Here is an 18,754-nt window from a genome sequence, read left to right on the forward strand (position 1 = left end):
GTTGGAAAGGACTTACCTGATGCCTGTTCTACTTGGAGTTTGTACATTTTGTCCGTTTTAGGTTAAGGATTACTTTTATTTTTGCCTTTTAAAATTTCGTTATACTGTATTGCCTTATAAAGAGAAGTCTAGGGTATTGTCGCACTGAGCTAAAGTGTGTGATTCTTGTCTCCATTATCAGCTTTGTCTTAAAATTATTTTCTGTGAAATTTGCTACACCACCTTCCTTAAGGGTATGTAGTGTTGGTATTAACATAGTTGGTGTGAGGAGACCTGCTTGTAGGCGCTGAGCAGAAAGACGTGAGGGGAAGCCTGATTTTGGGTGGATGAGATTTAACTAATTTTAGCTTTTATTTTTCCCTTTTGTATCATGATATTCGGCACTGATTTTAAAATTTGAAAATAGCAGATTTTCAAATTTTAGAATTGGTTTTTGCCTTGAAAAAAAAAAGGCTTATTCAGTTTAGCATTATGGTCACTGGTAATCCGAGAGTAAGAATTCCCGAGAGCAATATGGGCAGGTTGTACTGGGAAGTGGAAGTAGTCTGTGCTTGAATCAAATTAAGTCAGTATAAAGATGACATTTGTTTTTGGTCCTGATTTTCCTTTGTCTGCCACTCACTTTCTTTTATTTTTTTTTTAACTTGTAATATATTTTGAAGAGAGATCACTAGCTTAACTTCATCCATCCCTTCTTGTAGAAACAGTAGGGCTTGTCAGGCCTGAAAGTTTACCTGCTGGTATTTCTGAAAATCTATGTGTTAAGCACCTACAACGTTGATTAACAAAGCCTCGCATCTGCTCTGGTCATTGGTTTCCTTCATTGAGTTCCCCCGTGTGTTAGACGGTCTATTGGATAGCTAGTTAAAGAAATGAAGGGCAGGGCTCTTGGGTCTGGAAGCTCACCTTTACAGGAGAGAAGACTTTCAAACAGATAAGTTGTAATAGAGAAGTATGGAAAAGTGTGGGCCTTACAGATGTACAGAGCGTGTTCGAGTTCTGTCTTTCCCAATATTAATTTGTGACCTCAGACAAGTTTTTTCTAACCTCTTAAAGCATGCGTCCTGATCTATAAAAGAATGATACTCTGTTCTGTAGGATTGTGTGATATAAATGAGAACCTATATAAAGTAGCAGGCACACTTCATGGTATGCGGTAGGTGCATATTAAATGCTTTTTTTCCCTGCCTTCCTGAGTGTGCTAACAAGTGTGATTGAATAGGTAACAAGAGAATGGTCATTCCCATTAGATCAGTGATTTTTGTTTTTATCAAGATATTGAAATGTCTTTGGAACATATACAATTTGCTCCCAGTTTCAGCCTATGATTTTAATATGTTCATCAAATTTTTCTAAAATATCTATTGCTTCATAGTCAACTCATCCTCCCTATTTGATAGTTGTAGAATAATTGGTACTATGTACTGAGATCTCACTCTTTCAGATGCTGCTGTTAGTACTTTACATATACTTAGTACCTGTGTCCATGCTGTAAGGTATGTATCGTCATTCCCATTGTACATGATGAAAAAAATATGAGGCCTAGGAGGAGAAATAACATGATCAGGGTTATAAGCTAATAATAATTATGGCTAACATCTATAAATGCTCTGTGCCAAACACTGCTTTTTATATATATATATATATATATATATATATATATATATTTACATATATGATCTCATTTAATCTTTGCGGCCACTCTTAGGTTCTGGAGAAGTGACAGTTGGATTTTGAACCCATACCATTGTTGTTTTTTTTTTTCCAGAAAATAATTAAAAATTGAAGAAAAATTATGTTCTGAGAACATTTTTAGTGTAATTTATGTGGAGTGATATGGGGAGTATGATAGTGGTATCCGTGATCACAGGTATAACATGATACACCAATGAAAGCCAAGATGTCCTTTGTGATAAAAGTAATTTTAGTAAATATAAAAAAAGCACAATTTTGAATTTTGGTTATAAATCAGACGTATTCTTTGGTTCTAAGGGTCTTTTTGGAGTTCCTGAGCTGAGTGCCCCAGAAGGATTTCATATTGCACAAGAAAAAGCCTTGAGAAAGACAGAATTGCTTGTGGACCGTGCGTGTTCCACCCCACCTGGGCCCCAGACCGTGCTGATCTTCGATGAGCTCTCGGATTCCTTGTGCAGAGTGGCCGACTTGGTAAGATGCTTTGCCTCAGACTTGAAGTTACCTCTCTTTCAACCTGTTAAAATTTAAGTGAAATTTATCCTTTGTTGTTTACTATTAATATTAGATTATAAAGTTAAAAATGTCTGAAACTATTTGAGATCCATTGGGTATAATTTTTTATGATGAAATATGTCATTAGGAATGGGAAAATATTATAGGAAAAGGTGATATTTAGGACTTGTACTTTAATATGTATGTTTAATAAAATATACATGTAATATATAATGAATGAATACTAATATAGTAAATATTTGCTATATTTGGGTAATATATATTTACCTATATATTCATTTGACAGAGATTCTTCATTATGAAGGCTTCTCCCAAAATTCTAAGAACACTTTATGTGTACATTTACAACAAAATTCCCCTTTTTCTTTTTTTTTTTTTTTTAATAGAGACAGGGTCTCCCTGTGTTGCCTGGGCTGGTCTTGAACTCCTAGCCCCAAGTGAACCTCCTGCCTCGGCCTCCCAAAGTGCTGGGATTATAAGTGCGAGCCACTTCTTTTTCATAAGAGGTGTGAAAACCAGTTTTAATAAACCTTTTCAGGAATGCCTTTTTTTTAAAAATTAAAAACCAAGTTTTGACATCAAAATGATTGTAAAGACTTTTTTTTTTAACATTTTAAATTTGAAATAGAAGTGTATACCTAGATCTCTTCACCAACTAGGAAATCCATTGCTGAGATAGCAAAATTTTCTTTTTTTTTATTTTTAATTTTTGTGGATACATGTATATATTCACGAGGTACATGTGATGTTTTGATAGAGGCATGCAATGCATAATAATTACATCAGGGAAAATGGGGTATCCATCCCCTCAAGCATTTATCCTTTGTGTTACAAACAATCCAATTATACTCTTCTAGTTATTTTAAAATCTACAATTAAATTATTATTGACTGTAGTCACCCTGTTGTGCTATCAAATAGTAGGTCTTACTCATTCTTCCTGTGTTTTTGTACCCATTAACCATCCCCACCTCCCCCATACCACCCTGTCACCCTACCCAGCCTCTGGTAACCATCCTTCTACTCTTTATTTCCATGATTCAATTGTATCTATTTTTAGTTCCCACAAGTGAGTGGGAACATGTGATGTTTGTCTTTCTGTGCCTGACTTATTTCACTTAACATAGTGACCATCCATGCTGTTGCAAATGACACAATCTCATTCTTTTTTATGGCTGAATAGCACTTCATTGTGTGTAAGTACCACATTTTCTTTGTCCATTCATCTGTTCATGGACACTTGGGTTGCTTCCTCATCTTGGGTGTTGTGAACAGAGCTGCAACAAACGTGGAAGTGCAGGTATCTCTTCGATTTGCTCATTTCCAGGAAGCAGGATTTTCTGTCAGCCTGAAGGAGCCAACTCTTGGTTACTCTTGTCAAGGAAAGCAGCACACACAATTTAAATAGTGATCATTTATGATCCTGTCTACATGGTATAGAACTACATAGGTTTTTCCCTCACATTCAGTCAATGGTGAGCACCTACTGTGTGCCAGACACTGTCTAGGCACCAGGGATACATGCAGGAATGAAACAGACACAATCTCTTACTTCACGGAGTTTATATTCTGGCATTAACTCATTAACTTGTTTTTGAAAATTTAGGCTGTAGGCCCTTTCTACAGCCTAGTTAGCTGAAGAAGCTTTCCCTGGATGAGCTGAGGTAACCTTCTCAGCATCTCTCCATTTTCACAAGAGGGAAGAAAGGCACTGGGTGATGAAGGGATGTGCCCGCTGTCAGCTGGCCAGCATGTGGGGCAGCTGGGCTGCCAGCCCAGGCAGAGTATCTGTCGAGCTCCTCTTCTTTCTCCTGTTCCAACCATTTCAGGGCTGGCGGCTGCTCAGGTTTCATGGACCCTTACCTGGGAAGGTTGCAAAGTTTGTTAGCCTCTCCATCTTTAAAAAAAACATATACTTGTTTTTAAAATTATTATACAGTAAAATTGACTTCTTTTGGAGGATGGTACACTTCTATGAATTTTAACTCATATAAATTTGTGCAGCCCTCACCACAATCAGGATACAAAGCTATTCCATCAACCCCCAAAAATCTCCCTGTATAGTCACACCCACCCCTCCCCACTAACCTCTGGCAACCACTAATCCGTTCTCTCTCCCTATAGTTTTGCCTTTTCTAGAAAGTCACATAAGTGGAATCCTGTATACCTTTGACTGACTTCTTTTACCCAGCCTAACTCCTCCCCATCTTTATTTTTTTTCCTTTTTTGGAAAATTTCCTTCCACCCATACGCCTGACTTGAGCATTAACACCTTTCAGATGATTATATGTTCACCACAAGCTTCCCGCTCTTGAGAAAACTGATAAAGTATCTTACTGTAAAGGGTTTTTCCCTGGAGTGAAGTTGCAGGCTCTGGGTGGTTCTGTGGTACTGGGTTTTTGTTCTGTGCCTCCAGTATGTGCATAGGAAATGTGTGTTTGAATGATGGGGGAGCTGTGGAAACGAGGTGCCAAAAGGAGGTTTCATACCCTGTTCACCTAATTGTGTCACAGAAATCAGAAAAGGAAAATCTGTGTCAGTGAATTTCACTGTATCGTCAGCCCTCCAGATTGGGGGATCTGTGGAGTCAACCAACCTTGGATCAGAAATATTTGGAAAAAAAATTTGCATTCATACTGAACATGTACAGACTTTTTTTTCTTGTCACTGTTCCATAAAACAATACAGTGTAAGAGCTATTTACATATTGTTTACATTCATTAGGTATTACAAGTAACCTAGAGATGATTTGATGTATGGGGTGTGCTGTGTGTCGGTTATATGCAAGTACTACACCATTTTATATCAGAGACTTGAGCATCTGTGGATTCGGGTATCTATGGGAGGATCAAACCATTGTCCATTGATACTGAGGGGTGACTTGGCGTGGCTGTCACAAATCCCAGAATTCACTGTGTATTTGTTGTCTTAGTCTTCATCTTAATCAGTATTCTAGGATTTTTTTCTTACATTTTTGCTTTTGGTCTTCACTAAAAGATTTTAACTTCTCTGCCCTATATCTTATTTTGACATTTTTAGTATTTATCATGTGTAATAATATCTCATTTTGAAAACTTAAAAAAAAAGATGTGATTTATATATGTAGTTCACTGGGTATAAAAGCACCTTTCTTCGTTTTGAATTTTTAAGATATTACCTGCCAGTAAGGTTAGTACTATTATAAGGCAATCGTTTTATAAATTGTTTTTCACCAAATAGTCATTTTATTTTGTTTTCTTTTTTTAATACAGTTTTTATGTAACAGAACTGTTTTCCTCATCACTATTACAAATCAGTTTTTAATATGTATGCTAGTGTTTTGAATTTTAATATTGATTATAAATTCACAACCTGTAGATTAGTAATTTGTAAAAAAAAATGTTGTAAATTTACGTCATTTTCAGGTACTTTGGTACTAATGTTATTTTATCATTACCAATTGTTACAACAAATATACCAAACTATGGATTTAAATGTTTTGGCATTAAAAGCTATTTGATAATAAAATTAAGAAATTTTATCTTGTGGTGATTTTATTTCATGTTATAGTCACACATTTTCTTGGCAAATAAAGAAAATATGTAGTGTTTTGTAGCTTCTCTGCTTTTTGTTACAATTGACATGAAAACAAAAATTTAGTTTTACATCATTTTATCTTTTTAAAAAAGAATTGTCACTCATTTTAATTTCTAACGACTTAAGTAGCAGCAGCAGTAGTAGTTGTATACAGTATTACATGGAGACTATGAACTCATATTTTATTAAAAGGACTATAAAGAGACTGCCTTTGTTTTCTGCACAAAGACTGCAATGTAGTTAAATCAAAGACTAGAATGTAGTTAAATGGGTTTTGAAACTATACGATACGTCAGTTAAAAAAAGCCTCTAAGAATTGTTTCTGGAGATAAGTTAACATGTGAAAACCATACTGCAAAGAATCTTAGCCAGAAAGTTGTAGAATATTTGAAACCAATGTCTGCTCTTTTGAAATAAAGAATTAGACGGCATGGTGGTGGGCACCTGTAGTCACAGTAGTCACAGCTACATGGGAGGCTGAGGCAGGAGAATGGCGTGAACCCGAGAGCCGGAGCTTGCAGTGACCTGAGATTGTGCCAATGCACTCCAGCCTGGGCGACGGAGCAAGACTGTCTCAAAAAAAAAAAAAAAAGGAAGAATTTGCTTGGTGTTTATATTTGAAAGAGAAAACCTTTTCTGAAATAAAGTTAATAAAAGTCTTTTTTGGAATGAAACAAACTTGGTTTCAAGGAATAACAGAATTAAATGTTCAGAAAGAAGCTGCTTTGCTTTACTCGCTTAGGAAAAAGTCAGTAATGGAAATGCATAGGGCAAGCCAATGGCACATCTTAAAACCCAGTTTTCATTTTCACCCTCAGATCCTGGAAGAAAGCTTCTCATCAAATTCCCTTTTGGTTTTGTCTTTCCCCTTTATTAGGCTGATTTTGTGAAAATCGCTCACCCTGAGCCAGCATTCAGAGAAGCTGCGGAAGAAGCTTGTAGAAGTATTGGCACCATGGTAGAGAAGTATGTGCTGTTCCCCTCCCCACCTCCGTGCCAAGTCCTGGGTGATCCGGTTTCATGGACTTATGCCGTAGGCAGTTTTGTCCATAGCGCTTGTCCCCCACCCAGCAGGGTGGGAGGTGTGTGTGACCAGGGGTGGCCGGAGGGAAGGCTCAGGACAGGCCATTGGCTCACCTGGCAGGCGGGCACTGGGCCTCGGGGCTGGTTGTCTGTTCTCTCAGTCATTTCCTTGTCTGTAAATGGGGTCGAAAAGTTAACCCTGCCTCAGGGTCCTTGTGAGGGTTAAATGAGATCAATGTAAAGGTGTCACTTGATAATCTGAGATGACAGACACCCAGGATTCTTGTCATCACCATTATCACTTACCTTAAATAAGGGGTTTTTAGTATCCTAGTGGCAAGTTGGACTTACTAGATTATCGCTTGATTAAATTGCTGTTGCATTGATGGCTGTGGGCCACAGGGCGAGAAGCCAAAATGCTCTATCAACAGTGTCCTTGTGGTCCCTGTTGAGTTGGAATTAGGGAGTCTAGGGAGGCTGTAAAAGTCTATGGGAGGACTGGAGCAGGCTCTGGCTGAGGCCGTGATGGAGTGAATTATTTTAAAGTGATTTGGGGGTAAATGTAAGTGTTTTTAAGCCACTTATGAGAGTTCCATAGTGCTTGTTAAAATAACTTAATGGTGGACAGTCCTGTATTCCAACACACTTAGCTGCATGGCACCATGCCAGGCAGTGTATAGAGCTAGGGAGAGCCCTGGGCTCGCCAGCATGGATTTTCAACAGGTGAAAGGGGGTAACATGATAAGACAATTTAATATGCCAGAAATTGTTGGAGGAGGAGAGGGATGGCTTCTCTGATTAGACGAGGCTTTGTTGGAAGACCCAACACTTCAGGATGTGCAGCTGCTGCTTTTCCCCAGGTCGCCAACATTTGTTCACTTTGGCACAATCGTGTGTGACTTTTCCCATAGCCGCTGAAAACCAACTTGCGTAATGGGATAGAACTGGGCCCTGCAGAGTGCAGGCACTAGGCATGCTGACAGGGCTGAAAGTGGGGACTCCCTGGGAGAAAGCTTTGCCTCTCGGGGAAAGGCCCCTGGAAGGGAGTCAGCAGTGGGCTGCCTGCTTGAGGTGCTCTGCATTCTGTGTCCTGCCGAATTAGACATGGGCTGGCCTCATGGACAAGCACTCTTCATTTTGTGGGAGGACAAATACAGACTGAAGTATGGGCTTTATCTCAGGGTCTTCCGACATAAAACATACTGGGAGATTTCCGTAAACCTCTGCAGTTGGGGCAGTGCGGGCAGCCTCTGAGCTACTGTTCCTTTGCCATGGAATGGTTCCATGGGTGAGCAGGTTAGGCCTCCACGCTCACTCTCTCCCTGACTTCTGGGATCCATGTGTGGGAGTCTGGCCCTTCTTGGTGAGTGTTTTTTTGATGAGTAATGACTATCTACGTTTCACTAGCATTTGGGAAGGCCCATGAGAATGGTAACAGAAACCCTTCGATTCATATAAATCTTCAGTGTTTTTTGTGAACCAGCTGAGGAACAGGAGTATCCTTGAGTCTCTGAGTAGGGACTGGTGAGTGGTTCTTAAAACCTTATCCCTCCTCGAAGACCTACCCAGCAGGGTGCAGATTGTATCTAGACCCAGCTCACTATTTAGCTCTGAGGGGGTCATGGCATTTGCATTTAGGGAAGAGGACTGGGTTCTTGCTAGTGGTACTATGGGATGGGATGGGTTGGGACCACTGCCTGGCGTTGGGCCCTTTGCTCTCTGGATGCACAACTGCTCAACAGTGGCCATGGTTCATTCACATAGGAAATGTGTGCTGCACACATGATCTCATTTAATCCTCACGGCAGCCTAAGGTCTAAATAACGTGTCCAAGGTCCCAGAGCAGTAACAGGGCCAGTCTTGCATCCCAGTTGCCTGGCTCTGAAGCCTGTGTCCTGAGCTCTCCCTTACAGTGTTTTTAAATTTAAAAATTAGCTGGGCGTGGTGGTGTATGCCTGTAGTCCCAACTGCTTGGGAGGCTGAGGTGGAAGGATCACTTGAGCCCAGAAGATTGAGGCTGCAGTGGGCTGTGATTGTGCCACTGCATTCCAGCCTGGGTGCTGGGTGACAGAGTGAGACCCTGTCTCCAAAATAAGGGAAAGAAAGAAAGAAGGGAAGGAGAAAATGGAAGGAAAGAAGGAAGGATGGATGGTTACACTGTTCCTGGTAGGTTATGCTGTTCAGCTTCTGGGCATGTGTGTGGTACAGTCTAACACCATTCTTTTCATGTAAAGTTAAAAATAAGGTATTAGAAAATCATGGTACAGTCTAACACCATTCTTTTCATGTAAAGTTAAAAATAAGGTATTAGAAAATCATCTAATCTTTTAAATTTCTAATTTTTCTAGGTTGAACACAAATGTGGATTTATATCAATGTTTGCAAAAATTACTAGCTGATAAAAAACTTGTGGATTCCCTTGATCCAGAAACAAGGTACTCACTCATTTCTTTGCCTTGGCTGTGACTGTGACTCTAGAGGTGAGGTTGGGAGACTCTCCCTCAGGGTCTCTGTACTTGCAGCCTCTGCTGTCTGGAATGTTCCTCCCCAGGTATCTCTATGACTCCTGCACTTTCTCTAGGACTCCACTCAAATGGTGTCTCTTCCAAAATCTTTACACAGGGTCAGACACTACCCTCTGATCTTGATTTATCTTTCTTCATAGCCCTCATTCCTTCCAACGTATCCTATTTGTTTATTTGTCCATCATCTATCTCACGAGACTGCAAGCTCCTTGAGGGTAGGGCTTGGTCTGTTTTGTTCCCGGCTGCATCCTCAGTACCTACACATTCATGGCATGTGGTCAGTGCTCAACTAATGAGTGGACTCCTGTAGACAGTTAATAATTACACTTAGCTTTATGCTCAAAGTTCCATAATTGATACTATCAGAAAATATAAGCAAATTGATTTTATCTACTGGGAGGATGTCAAGATCCTTGTAATGATTTGCTTTGGTTCATTTGGCTACATTTATAAATCTGCATCAAAAAGGCCTTACTTTTAAATCAACACATTAGAATATTTGATATAGGAACCTAGATATCTTATTTCTTTGCTCAAATGCAATTGCGAGTGGAGTAGGGTTTGTCCTTAACCTACTTATGATATGTACGTCATAACACAGATTAATTTTTTTTCTCAGTTTGTTCCTGTTTATCTACGTTTTATTGGTGGGACACTTCCTCTGACAACTTGATTCTTTCTGATCCTGTTTCCTTCTCCTATTTTGTCTCCATATGTGGCTTATTGACCCCAAATGAAGCCATTTTCTATAGGGACCAATTGATCATCCAGTTTACTGTTAATCTAATACATGAGCAGCATGGTATGTGAGTAACTCAGTGTTTGAGGGGTTATTTTCACCTGCCTGGCAGGTGTGCAGGTACCTAGTGGTGTTTCACTTTATCGGTCCTGATGCCCAGGACACTAGTAAAACTAGCTGTGTCATCACAGCTTTATCATTTAAGCTTTGTCGTTATATTGCTTTCATTAGCAAAGCAAGGAAAAGTTGAATGCCTATTAATTGTGCCAGATTTATACCGAACTGGTACTGACTTTAAATAACAACAAAGAATGTTAAAAATAGAAGGTTATTCATAATCTCTATTTACTGAAGATCAACATGACCCTGTTTGTGTATAAAGAATTGTAGTGGACTAGCAGACCATTTTAGATAGAAAGGACTTGTAGTGATAGGATACACACCACATTTCTAGATATTAAAAATGCCAATAGGAATTTTTAAATAATAAAATGATAAATATATTGGGGAAAATAAACTGGGTAGAATATCAACAGTCTAGCAAAGAAAAGCAACTTGGAAGTAGGAGAGAAGAAGAATTTGAAGTAATAATTATTGCAGTATCATGGCACTTAGATATCGTTGAGTATTGGCTAGCACCCAGAACTATATTTTAGAACCATGCATATGGCAAAATATCAGACAGTGGCTAAAACAAAGAATTATAGATTTAATAAAGTCTTGTGAGTTAATGTACAGAGGAAATGATTTAAATTGAGTAACTCGTCATGTTATTCTTAGATTCAGTCCTTGAAATACTAGTTCTCTGAGATGTTCAGAACTTTTCTCAGAATGGTTCCTTCAGTCAGTAAGTTTGGAAATCTGATGTATCAATGTATTTCCCTGCTTGAAGAATTTTAGTAGTTTAGAGTCTCTGAGAAGCCAGGCCATAAAGAAACCTGTTTAACTTGGGTTTTTTCCAAAGCCATTAAGAGCTTTCATGTATGCAAAGACTATAATAAGCACATTCTCCAGAAAATATAATGGAGGGAAAATCCTAGTTGCAAGAACAGCCAAAGCTGTAACACACATTGGAATGAACTTGGGAAGGTAGAGTGCAGGACCGCAACACACACACCACCTAGGAAGCATGCAAGTGACCGAAATGGAGAAACATGCTGTATTCTTAAGGAAGAAGAAAGCTCAGTAATGTTTATTACTAAAAGTTTAATGCTATCCAATTTATAAAGAATTTTTTTATTGTTACTTAAAATGATTTTGAAGTCATAGAGAATAAATATGCCAGAATAGGCAGGAAAACTCTCGTAAGGAAAAGTACTAAAAAGGGACTTAACACCAGATAGTAGAACATATAAAAATGCTGTATTTAAAGAGCATTATACCTAAAAATGCCAGAATAGTCAATTAGATCAATGGAAGAATAGAGACATTTTAGACACAGACGCAGATATATATACAGTAAGACTATTTGGTATGTGATAAAAGTGTCATTTCACATCAGTAGGGAAAGACTTGGTTTTCAGGAAATGTTAGACCAATGGATAACCATTTAGGGTAAAAAAGTAGATTGATGAAAGATTTAAATATTTTTAAAAGAAATTATAAAACTAGTGGTAATCTTGGGATGTGGAAGGTCTTTCTTGGCATGATACAAACTCATACCACAGAAAGATTTATTGATTTTTATTATATAAATGTTGCAAACTTTGGTATGGCAAAACGCTTCCACATTCAAAGTCAGAACACACGAATGTTGACAAATGGTTCTTATATGACAAAGGGTTAATATATTAACTATTTTAAGAGACCTTTCAAATTACTTTAAAAAAAGAAGAAAGAAAACCCCCCTTATAGAAAAATGGGCAAAAGATTATCTTTGTGAAACTCTCATTTCACAAAATAAGGAATAGCAACAGATGGCCCTTAAACTGATAGCAGTGTGCCACAGCTGTAACAGTGGCAACAAGTGTGAAGTGGGTGGAAGTGCATCTCTAGAATGGAACTGCGGGGTTGGACATTGGCTTCAGAGCTCGCTAAGCCCTAGTTTTCTCCTTTGTGAAAGGGAAATAAGTACTTCATAAGAATCATATGAGATGTAAGGGAAATAATTTGTGTAAAGTGCCTTGCTCTGTACCTGGCACGAGACCCACCACCATTAAGGAAAGACAGAATGAAGCAAAACTTTGTCAGCCAGCAGCTGACAAAGTTGAAACAGAATGAGAATAGTACTTCTGGTTTGGGATGATGGATCCTCTCTAGTTATGGGTAAATTGATAAGTCTTTATGGAGGAGCATTTGGTAATATATATCAATGTGCATACTTTTTGATTAATTTCTTGGAATTTATCCTAAGGAAACAAACAAGGATTAAAAAATGTAACAAGAATTTTTGTTATATTGTGGTTCATGGGAGTGGGAGAATAACAACATTTGCAGTCTATATGACAATACAAAACAAGCATGAAAAGCCAACTTTTTGAAGAACGTTTAAAGACATGGAGAACTGTTCAATGTTTGTGATACAATTTTACAAGAAAAAGCAAGATACAAAAGTATATACAGTTGGGCCTTAATTATTCTAAATATATAATATAACATTAAAAGTAGATGGAAAGGAAATATGAGAATTTTAATAGTCATTATCTTTGATAGGATTAGTGATTTAAAATGTTTCATATGTTTCTGCAAAGTTTTGTTACATAATACAAAACTGCAAACAGTTTTGTTACATAATAGACCTATATTGTGTAATACGATAAACGTACACTATAAATTTCCATTCACGGTATATTTGACGTAATAATCAGGAAGGTAAATATATCTATTTTGAAAACCCAAGGAAAGCCAAAAGAGTAGATCAAATATTTGATTATTTCCATTCAATGTTGTTGGTTTTTTTAAAAAAAAAAATACCGTTGACCGAAAAAAAAGGTGTTACACTTGAAATTGGTTCCAAGCATGAAGCAGGACTAAAAAGAAAGAAAACAATTCTCATTAGCCAAGAAACTCAGCTTCCAGCACAGCATCAAAGAATTTAATATTCTAAATAGCTGCTACTGGCTGGAAGAAAAACTGAAAATCTCATGCAGAGGGCCTTTGAAAAATTGTCCAAATATAAAACTGTTTTATGTTTTTAATTATGGGGATTTGGATTGAGTTGAAATAAATAAGTAATTATTATGGTGGCTTTCACAGGTTTGTACTCTCTGAATAAAGGAATAAGCTCTTACATGAAGAGCCAATCATAATTATCAGTCAGATAGATGTTTTGCCTGATGTTAGCCTTAATATCTGAGGATATTAAGCTCCTTGTTTAAAACAAAGTGTGTGTGTGTGTGTGTGTGTGTGTGTGTGTGTTTTGAAGAAACTTTTGGCAGTGAGGCTGAAAAAGACTGATTTTATTTAACAAAAAACCACAATTTTTTTGTTAGCAATTTTTATTACCTGTTATAACCTGGGGCTCATTTCATTTATAGGCGAGTGGCTGAACTGTTTATGTTTGATTTTGAAATTAGTGGAATCCATTTAGACAAAGAAAAGGTACATCTTTCTTCTGTTTTTTTGACTCAGTTTTACTAACATTTAGTTGATACCATTATTGCTTGAATATGTTGCTTGAATTTGCATATTGCAAAAACGTGCAGGTCTTTTATCTGTTATGAAATTCTTCTATAGATTGTATTTGAATGTAACCCCCTCTCTGGAAGTTGACCATGATAATTCAGAATTAAGACAGACTTCAGCCAAGTGGAGTGTTTTAGATAATCATGGAATTAGGATGAGATAGGCAATATCAGGAAAGACTGGCAAGTGAATGGGAAAGCTGATGTCATTGAAGATTGGTAGTACAGGGAACATCACTAAGACCTTACATAAGTCTATTTATTTATATTATACATGTGTTCAACAGATGCAACAAGCATAGATTGCACAGTGTTTACACTGGGATGAAGGGCCTTCTACCTAGTCCATCCCCTTCATTTTACAGATGTGGAAACAAGACAAAGTGATTTGTTCAAGTTGCCATCCTAACTAACAAATGGCCAGTGTTAGTTCTTAAAATTTCTAACACTGGCCATTGTTCTTTCTAGCGCATAACATCCTGAGAAACCAAGTGCCTCATTTCAGTTGTAAATTCAGAGTTGGAGGAACAGGAGGGACTTGACACCATTGGAAGTTCAGCCTGCCCCACAGTCTCCCCCACTCACCTGCAGTCTAGACTATTATGGCTTTTTGTTTATTTGTTTTAAACAGTAATACATTTTTCCTAGTAAATATGGTAGAATTAAACCACTTACCTATGAAGAGATTAAGTTATCAAAATATCTGGAAAAGTAGAAGGCAGGGCCTTGGAAATATGTATCATATACAATAGATGTTACCATTTTGATAGGTGCTGAGTTTGAGTAATGCTGTAACCCCTCACACATCTGATGTGTTTGTGTGTGGCATTAAAGGCTCAGCATGTGATTCCTGGTCTGACCCTGAGCCAGGACGTGCCTTCCCAGCAGCCCATGAGATTTATCGGCTCTACTGTAAACTCACATTGCCTAAAGTGACCACATTTGCCCCTTTCCAAATCAATTCTTCATTAATACTTCTCTGTAAAATAAAATTTGGGAGTTAGTTGTATTCTTTCCCTTCCTATAATATTCTCATATCTTCTAACCAAGTCCTTGCATTGTTCCTGCAGTCCTGCATCTGTCTGCCTCCCAAAAGCAAATCACCTTCTTATCACCAAATACCTGGGCTGTTCTAAAGGCCTCTGTCTTCCTAACAGTGATTTAACATCAACTGAGTATTTGCTATTTTAAATCATATGTTTCTCATCAAATTCTCACAACAACTTTGAGCTTGGTGCTACTATTATTCCTGGCTTTTTTTAGACCAAGGCTGTAGAGGTTGTGGGACGTTATTTTGTAAGCCAGACAGACTCCAGAGCCTGCATGGCCAGCATGTCACCATCCTGCTGGTCAGTCTTCCCCATCTGTGAACATTGGATTAGTTTTCATAAAGTATTGATTTGTTACTCTCCTGCCCAGAATCCTCCTCTGGACTTCCCATTGTCTAGTGAAGTTAACATGTAACAAAGAGCTCACACTTGTGGCCGTGCTCCGGCTGTCAGCCCCTCATACACAGTGCCCTCCCCCATGTGTTGTGTGCTGTCCTCCTCCTAAGCCTGCTCACCAGGTTTCCTTGGCTGAAGTCCCCATGGAGGCTTCGTCCTCACGCCACATTGCGAAGCTTTTATCAGTCCCCCAGGTGGAATTTTGTATTCATCCAAACGTATTTTACTTATTTCACTCATGTGGCATTCTTCTTTACCTTTTGTTGATGATGATGCTGTTATTGTTGTGTTGCTTATCTAAATTCTAGGCTTACAAAGGATCAAGAACATGGATCATGTTTTTAAATGCATATTAGTTTTGGACTCAATAAAAGTGTTGAGTGAATGTATGACAAATCATAATAATGCTAGCTATCATCAAGTTTCATATTTTCAGAAGGAAGGTTGCTAGTAGAGAATCCATGTGAATAGCTTTGGTTTTTATGTATCCTCATGAAGGATGCTTTTGAAATTTTGCTGACAAATAATATATGTTCAGTTTCACCAGCATAGACATTGCCGCTTTTATCTAACATATTATTACAGTGTAGCTCCTCTTTCCCAGGGAGCAGTTCCCAGGGAACCCCTCAATATTGAATATGCAACTAAAGTAAACCTGCTCAGTTTTTCCCTTGTAACTTCCATGTTTGTTCTCAAAGGTGCTCCACTAGGACAGGATATAAAGTAGACATGTTCCATTTTTCAAAAGAGAGACCATGAAATAAACCCATCAACAAAATCTATAAATCATCAAAGCCTATGTTCTTTCCAGTTCGTTTCTTATTTAATTTTTTTTTTTTTTTTTTTTTTTTTGAGACAGAGTTTCACTCTTTTTTCCCAGGCTGGGGTGCAATTGGGCAATCTTGGCTCACTGCAACCTCTGCCTCCCGGGTTCAAGCGATTCTTATGCCTCAGCCTCCTGAGCAGCTGGGATTACCGGCATGTGCCACCACACCCGGCTAATTTTGTATTTTTAGTAGAGACTGGGTTTCTCCGTGTTGGCCAGGCTGGTCTCAAACTCCTGACCTCAGGTGATCCACCCACCTTAGCCTCCCAAAGTGCTGGGATTATAGGTGTGAGCCATTGCACCCAGCCTTAATTTTTAAGGTCTCATACAAATATAACTTATAAGTTTAACTGTAATAGAAATGTTTATTTTTAACATTATTTAATAACAGAAATTTCATAGAATTTTTGAAGAGTTCAGATTATTGTGCATTTCATTGTTACCACAGAATGATGAAGTGATATGCCTGGCAGATCATTGAAGTCGTCATGAACTCAGTTTTGATTTTTCCAGAGATTTTATCAGTTGATAAAATCTTCAAAGTAGTTAATTTTATCACTTTTTTTTTCAAAGTGAAAGTTTTGAAGAAAATTTTGGAACTGTAATGTGATTTCAAAATCTTGTTCATCTTTTTTGTTATTCCACTTGTTACCATTAGGTGGTGACAAATGGCCGTATCAGAAACAAAATAAGCGAAGAGAAATCTGCACTGTAAAGAAATGGGAGTTTCCTAAAACTTTTTTCCATGAAATTTGAATTTTCTATATTGAAATTCTGGGGATATTGATATATACTCAATTTTTTCAACATCTTATCAAGCATGCCTCTACATCATCTATGTTTATGTTTAAAAAGTATATTAGTATTGTGGCTTAATCATTTTTTAGGAGCATAGAACAGTTTAGAACCTGTTCATTGCTATCTCCTCTCCCAGAAAGATTTGTGTACACTTTCACCTGAAGCCCAACATGAGCCCAGTGCGGAGCCTGTCTAGTTTTTTAGTAGCCAATAACTGAAAATTCATATGCAGAGCCTGTCTAGTTTTTTAGTAGCCAATAACTGAAAATTCAGCCCTTCTCCTCCAGTCAGCCTAATTATGTGGTTTCTAGTTTATATTTCATCTTAAAAGCATTTATGACAACCCCTTTGCTAATACACGTTTTCTCAGGTGATTGTGTGTTACAAAGGTATGACTGCAAGATTAAACCTAAGCAGATGTGTCCGCACCATCCACATCCTCATCACTGACCATTTGAAGGCCTGGCAGGAGCAAGGACCATGTGCCACATGGCAGGGACACGGAGTAGAAGAAAGGACCATGCCCTGGGGCTCCAGTCTACTTCTTAGACTTCACTATATCATTCTGTAGCAGCTCAAGCACGTGCAAAATCAGAATTTTTTTCCCCCCTGAGACAGGATCTCGCTTTGTTGCCCAGGTTGCAGTGGTGTGATCGTAGCTCACTGAAGCCTTACCTCCTGGGCTCAAGTGATCCTGCTGCCTCAGCCCCACAAAGGGCTGGGACTGCAGGCGTGTGCTACCACACCGGCCAAAATCAGAACTTTTAAAATGTGCTTCCCCCTTCTGGAGGCTCACTACACTTTTGCAAAGAACTGTATTTTTTTTTTTTTTTTTTTTTTTTTTGAGACAGAGTCTCCCTCTGTCTCACAGGCTGGAGTACAGTGGTGCAATCTCAGCTCATTGCAACCTCCGCCTCCTGGGTTCAAGCGATTCTCGTGCCTCAGCCTCTTGAGTAGCTGAGATTACAGGCATGCACCACCACGCACCCAGCTAATTTTTGTATTTTTAGTAGAGATAGGATTTGACCATGTTGGCCAGACTGGTCTCCAACCCCTGACCTCAAGTGATCTGCCCTCCTTGGCCTCCCAAAGTGCTGGGATTACAGGCGTGAGTCACTACACCTGGCATGTGTTTTTCAGTGTTGTTAATTTCAACAATTAGTTATATAACCTAGACATAAAATAGAACTAGAAGTTATGTAAACCTTAAAGCATAGAAACATCAGGAAACCATAAGTATGATCTTTTTGTTAGAATATTAAATATCTGTTAAAAGTAAAATTAATATTTATAATACAGTAACAATATATTCATTTTACTAAACTAATATTAAATGATAATTCAACAATGCATATGTTGACTTGACATCTTTATATTTTGTTTATTAAATTGTGAAATATTAATTCAAAATGCCTTTAAATAACTTTTACTCCTCCTGCATACAGCGTAAAAGAGCAGTGGACCTCAATGTTAAAATCTTGGATTTGAGTAGTACATTTCTTATGGGAACCAATTTTCCCAACAAGATTGAGAAGCATCTCTTACCAGAACACATTCGTCGTAACTTTACGTCTGTGGGGGATCATATCATAATTGATGGTCTCCACGCAGAATCGCCAGATGACTTGGTATGTATGTTTCATTCTCTTTGTTGTTGAGGTCCCATCTGTGTGTTGCTACTGTTTTAACCCAAAATTCAGTGATAATGTGATAGTATCCTTAAGAACTTTTTAGCATTACTAAACCCTAAAAATTTAACTTGTGGAATTATTAATGCCATAAACACTTTAAAGAATGAAAATGATTTCATTACTTATATTTCATACAAGATTCCTTATTTTTAAAGTATGATTAATAACAGCATTGACTGACATTCTAGACTACAGAGACTTTTAAATTCATGCAGCCTTACTTCTCCTGGTTAAGACGCTTTATAGCATAGAGATCCACGCACTGGGTAGAGGTTTGCCCTGCCGTACCTCAGAACAGTAC

General features: G+C 38.0%; 1 protein-coding gene across 1 annotated transcript in view; it reads left to right on the forward strand.

Moving 5' to 3' along the window:
* The window catches only part of MIPEP (mitochondrial intermediate peptidase), a 174,457-nt gene that overhangs the window by 957 nt on the left and 154,746 nt on the right, over nt 1–18,754 (forward strand). Inside the window, exons 2-6 of the mRNA XM_003273111.1 lie at nt 1,993–2,166; nt 6,661–6,749; nt 9,155–9,241; nt 13,547–13,610; nt 18,208–18,390. Of these exons, the coding sequence (XP_003273159.1) occupies nt 1,993–2,166; nt 6,661–6,749; nt 9,155–9,241; nt 13,547–13,610; nt 18,208–18,390 (597 nt within the window). The remainder of the gene's footprint in view (nt 1–1,992; nt 2,167–6,660; nt 6,750–9,154; nt 9,242–13,546; nt 13,611–18,207; nt 18,391–18,754) is intronic.

Source organism: Nomascus leucogenys, chromosome 5 (genome assembly GCF_006542625.1).
Source record: "Nomascus leucogenys isolate Asia chromosome 5, Asia_NLE_v1, whole genome shotgun sequence".
Classification (NCBI taxonomy): Eukaryota; Metazoa; Chordata; class Mammalia; order Primates; family Hylobatidae; genus Nomascus; species Nomascus leucogenys.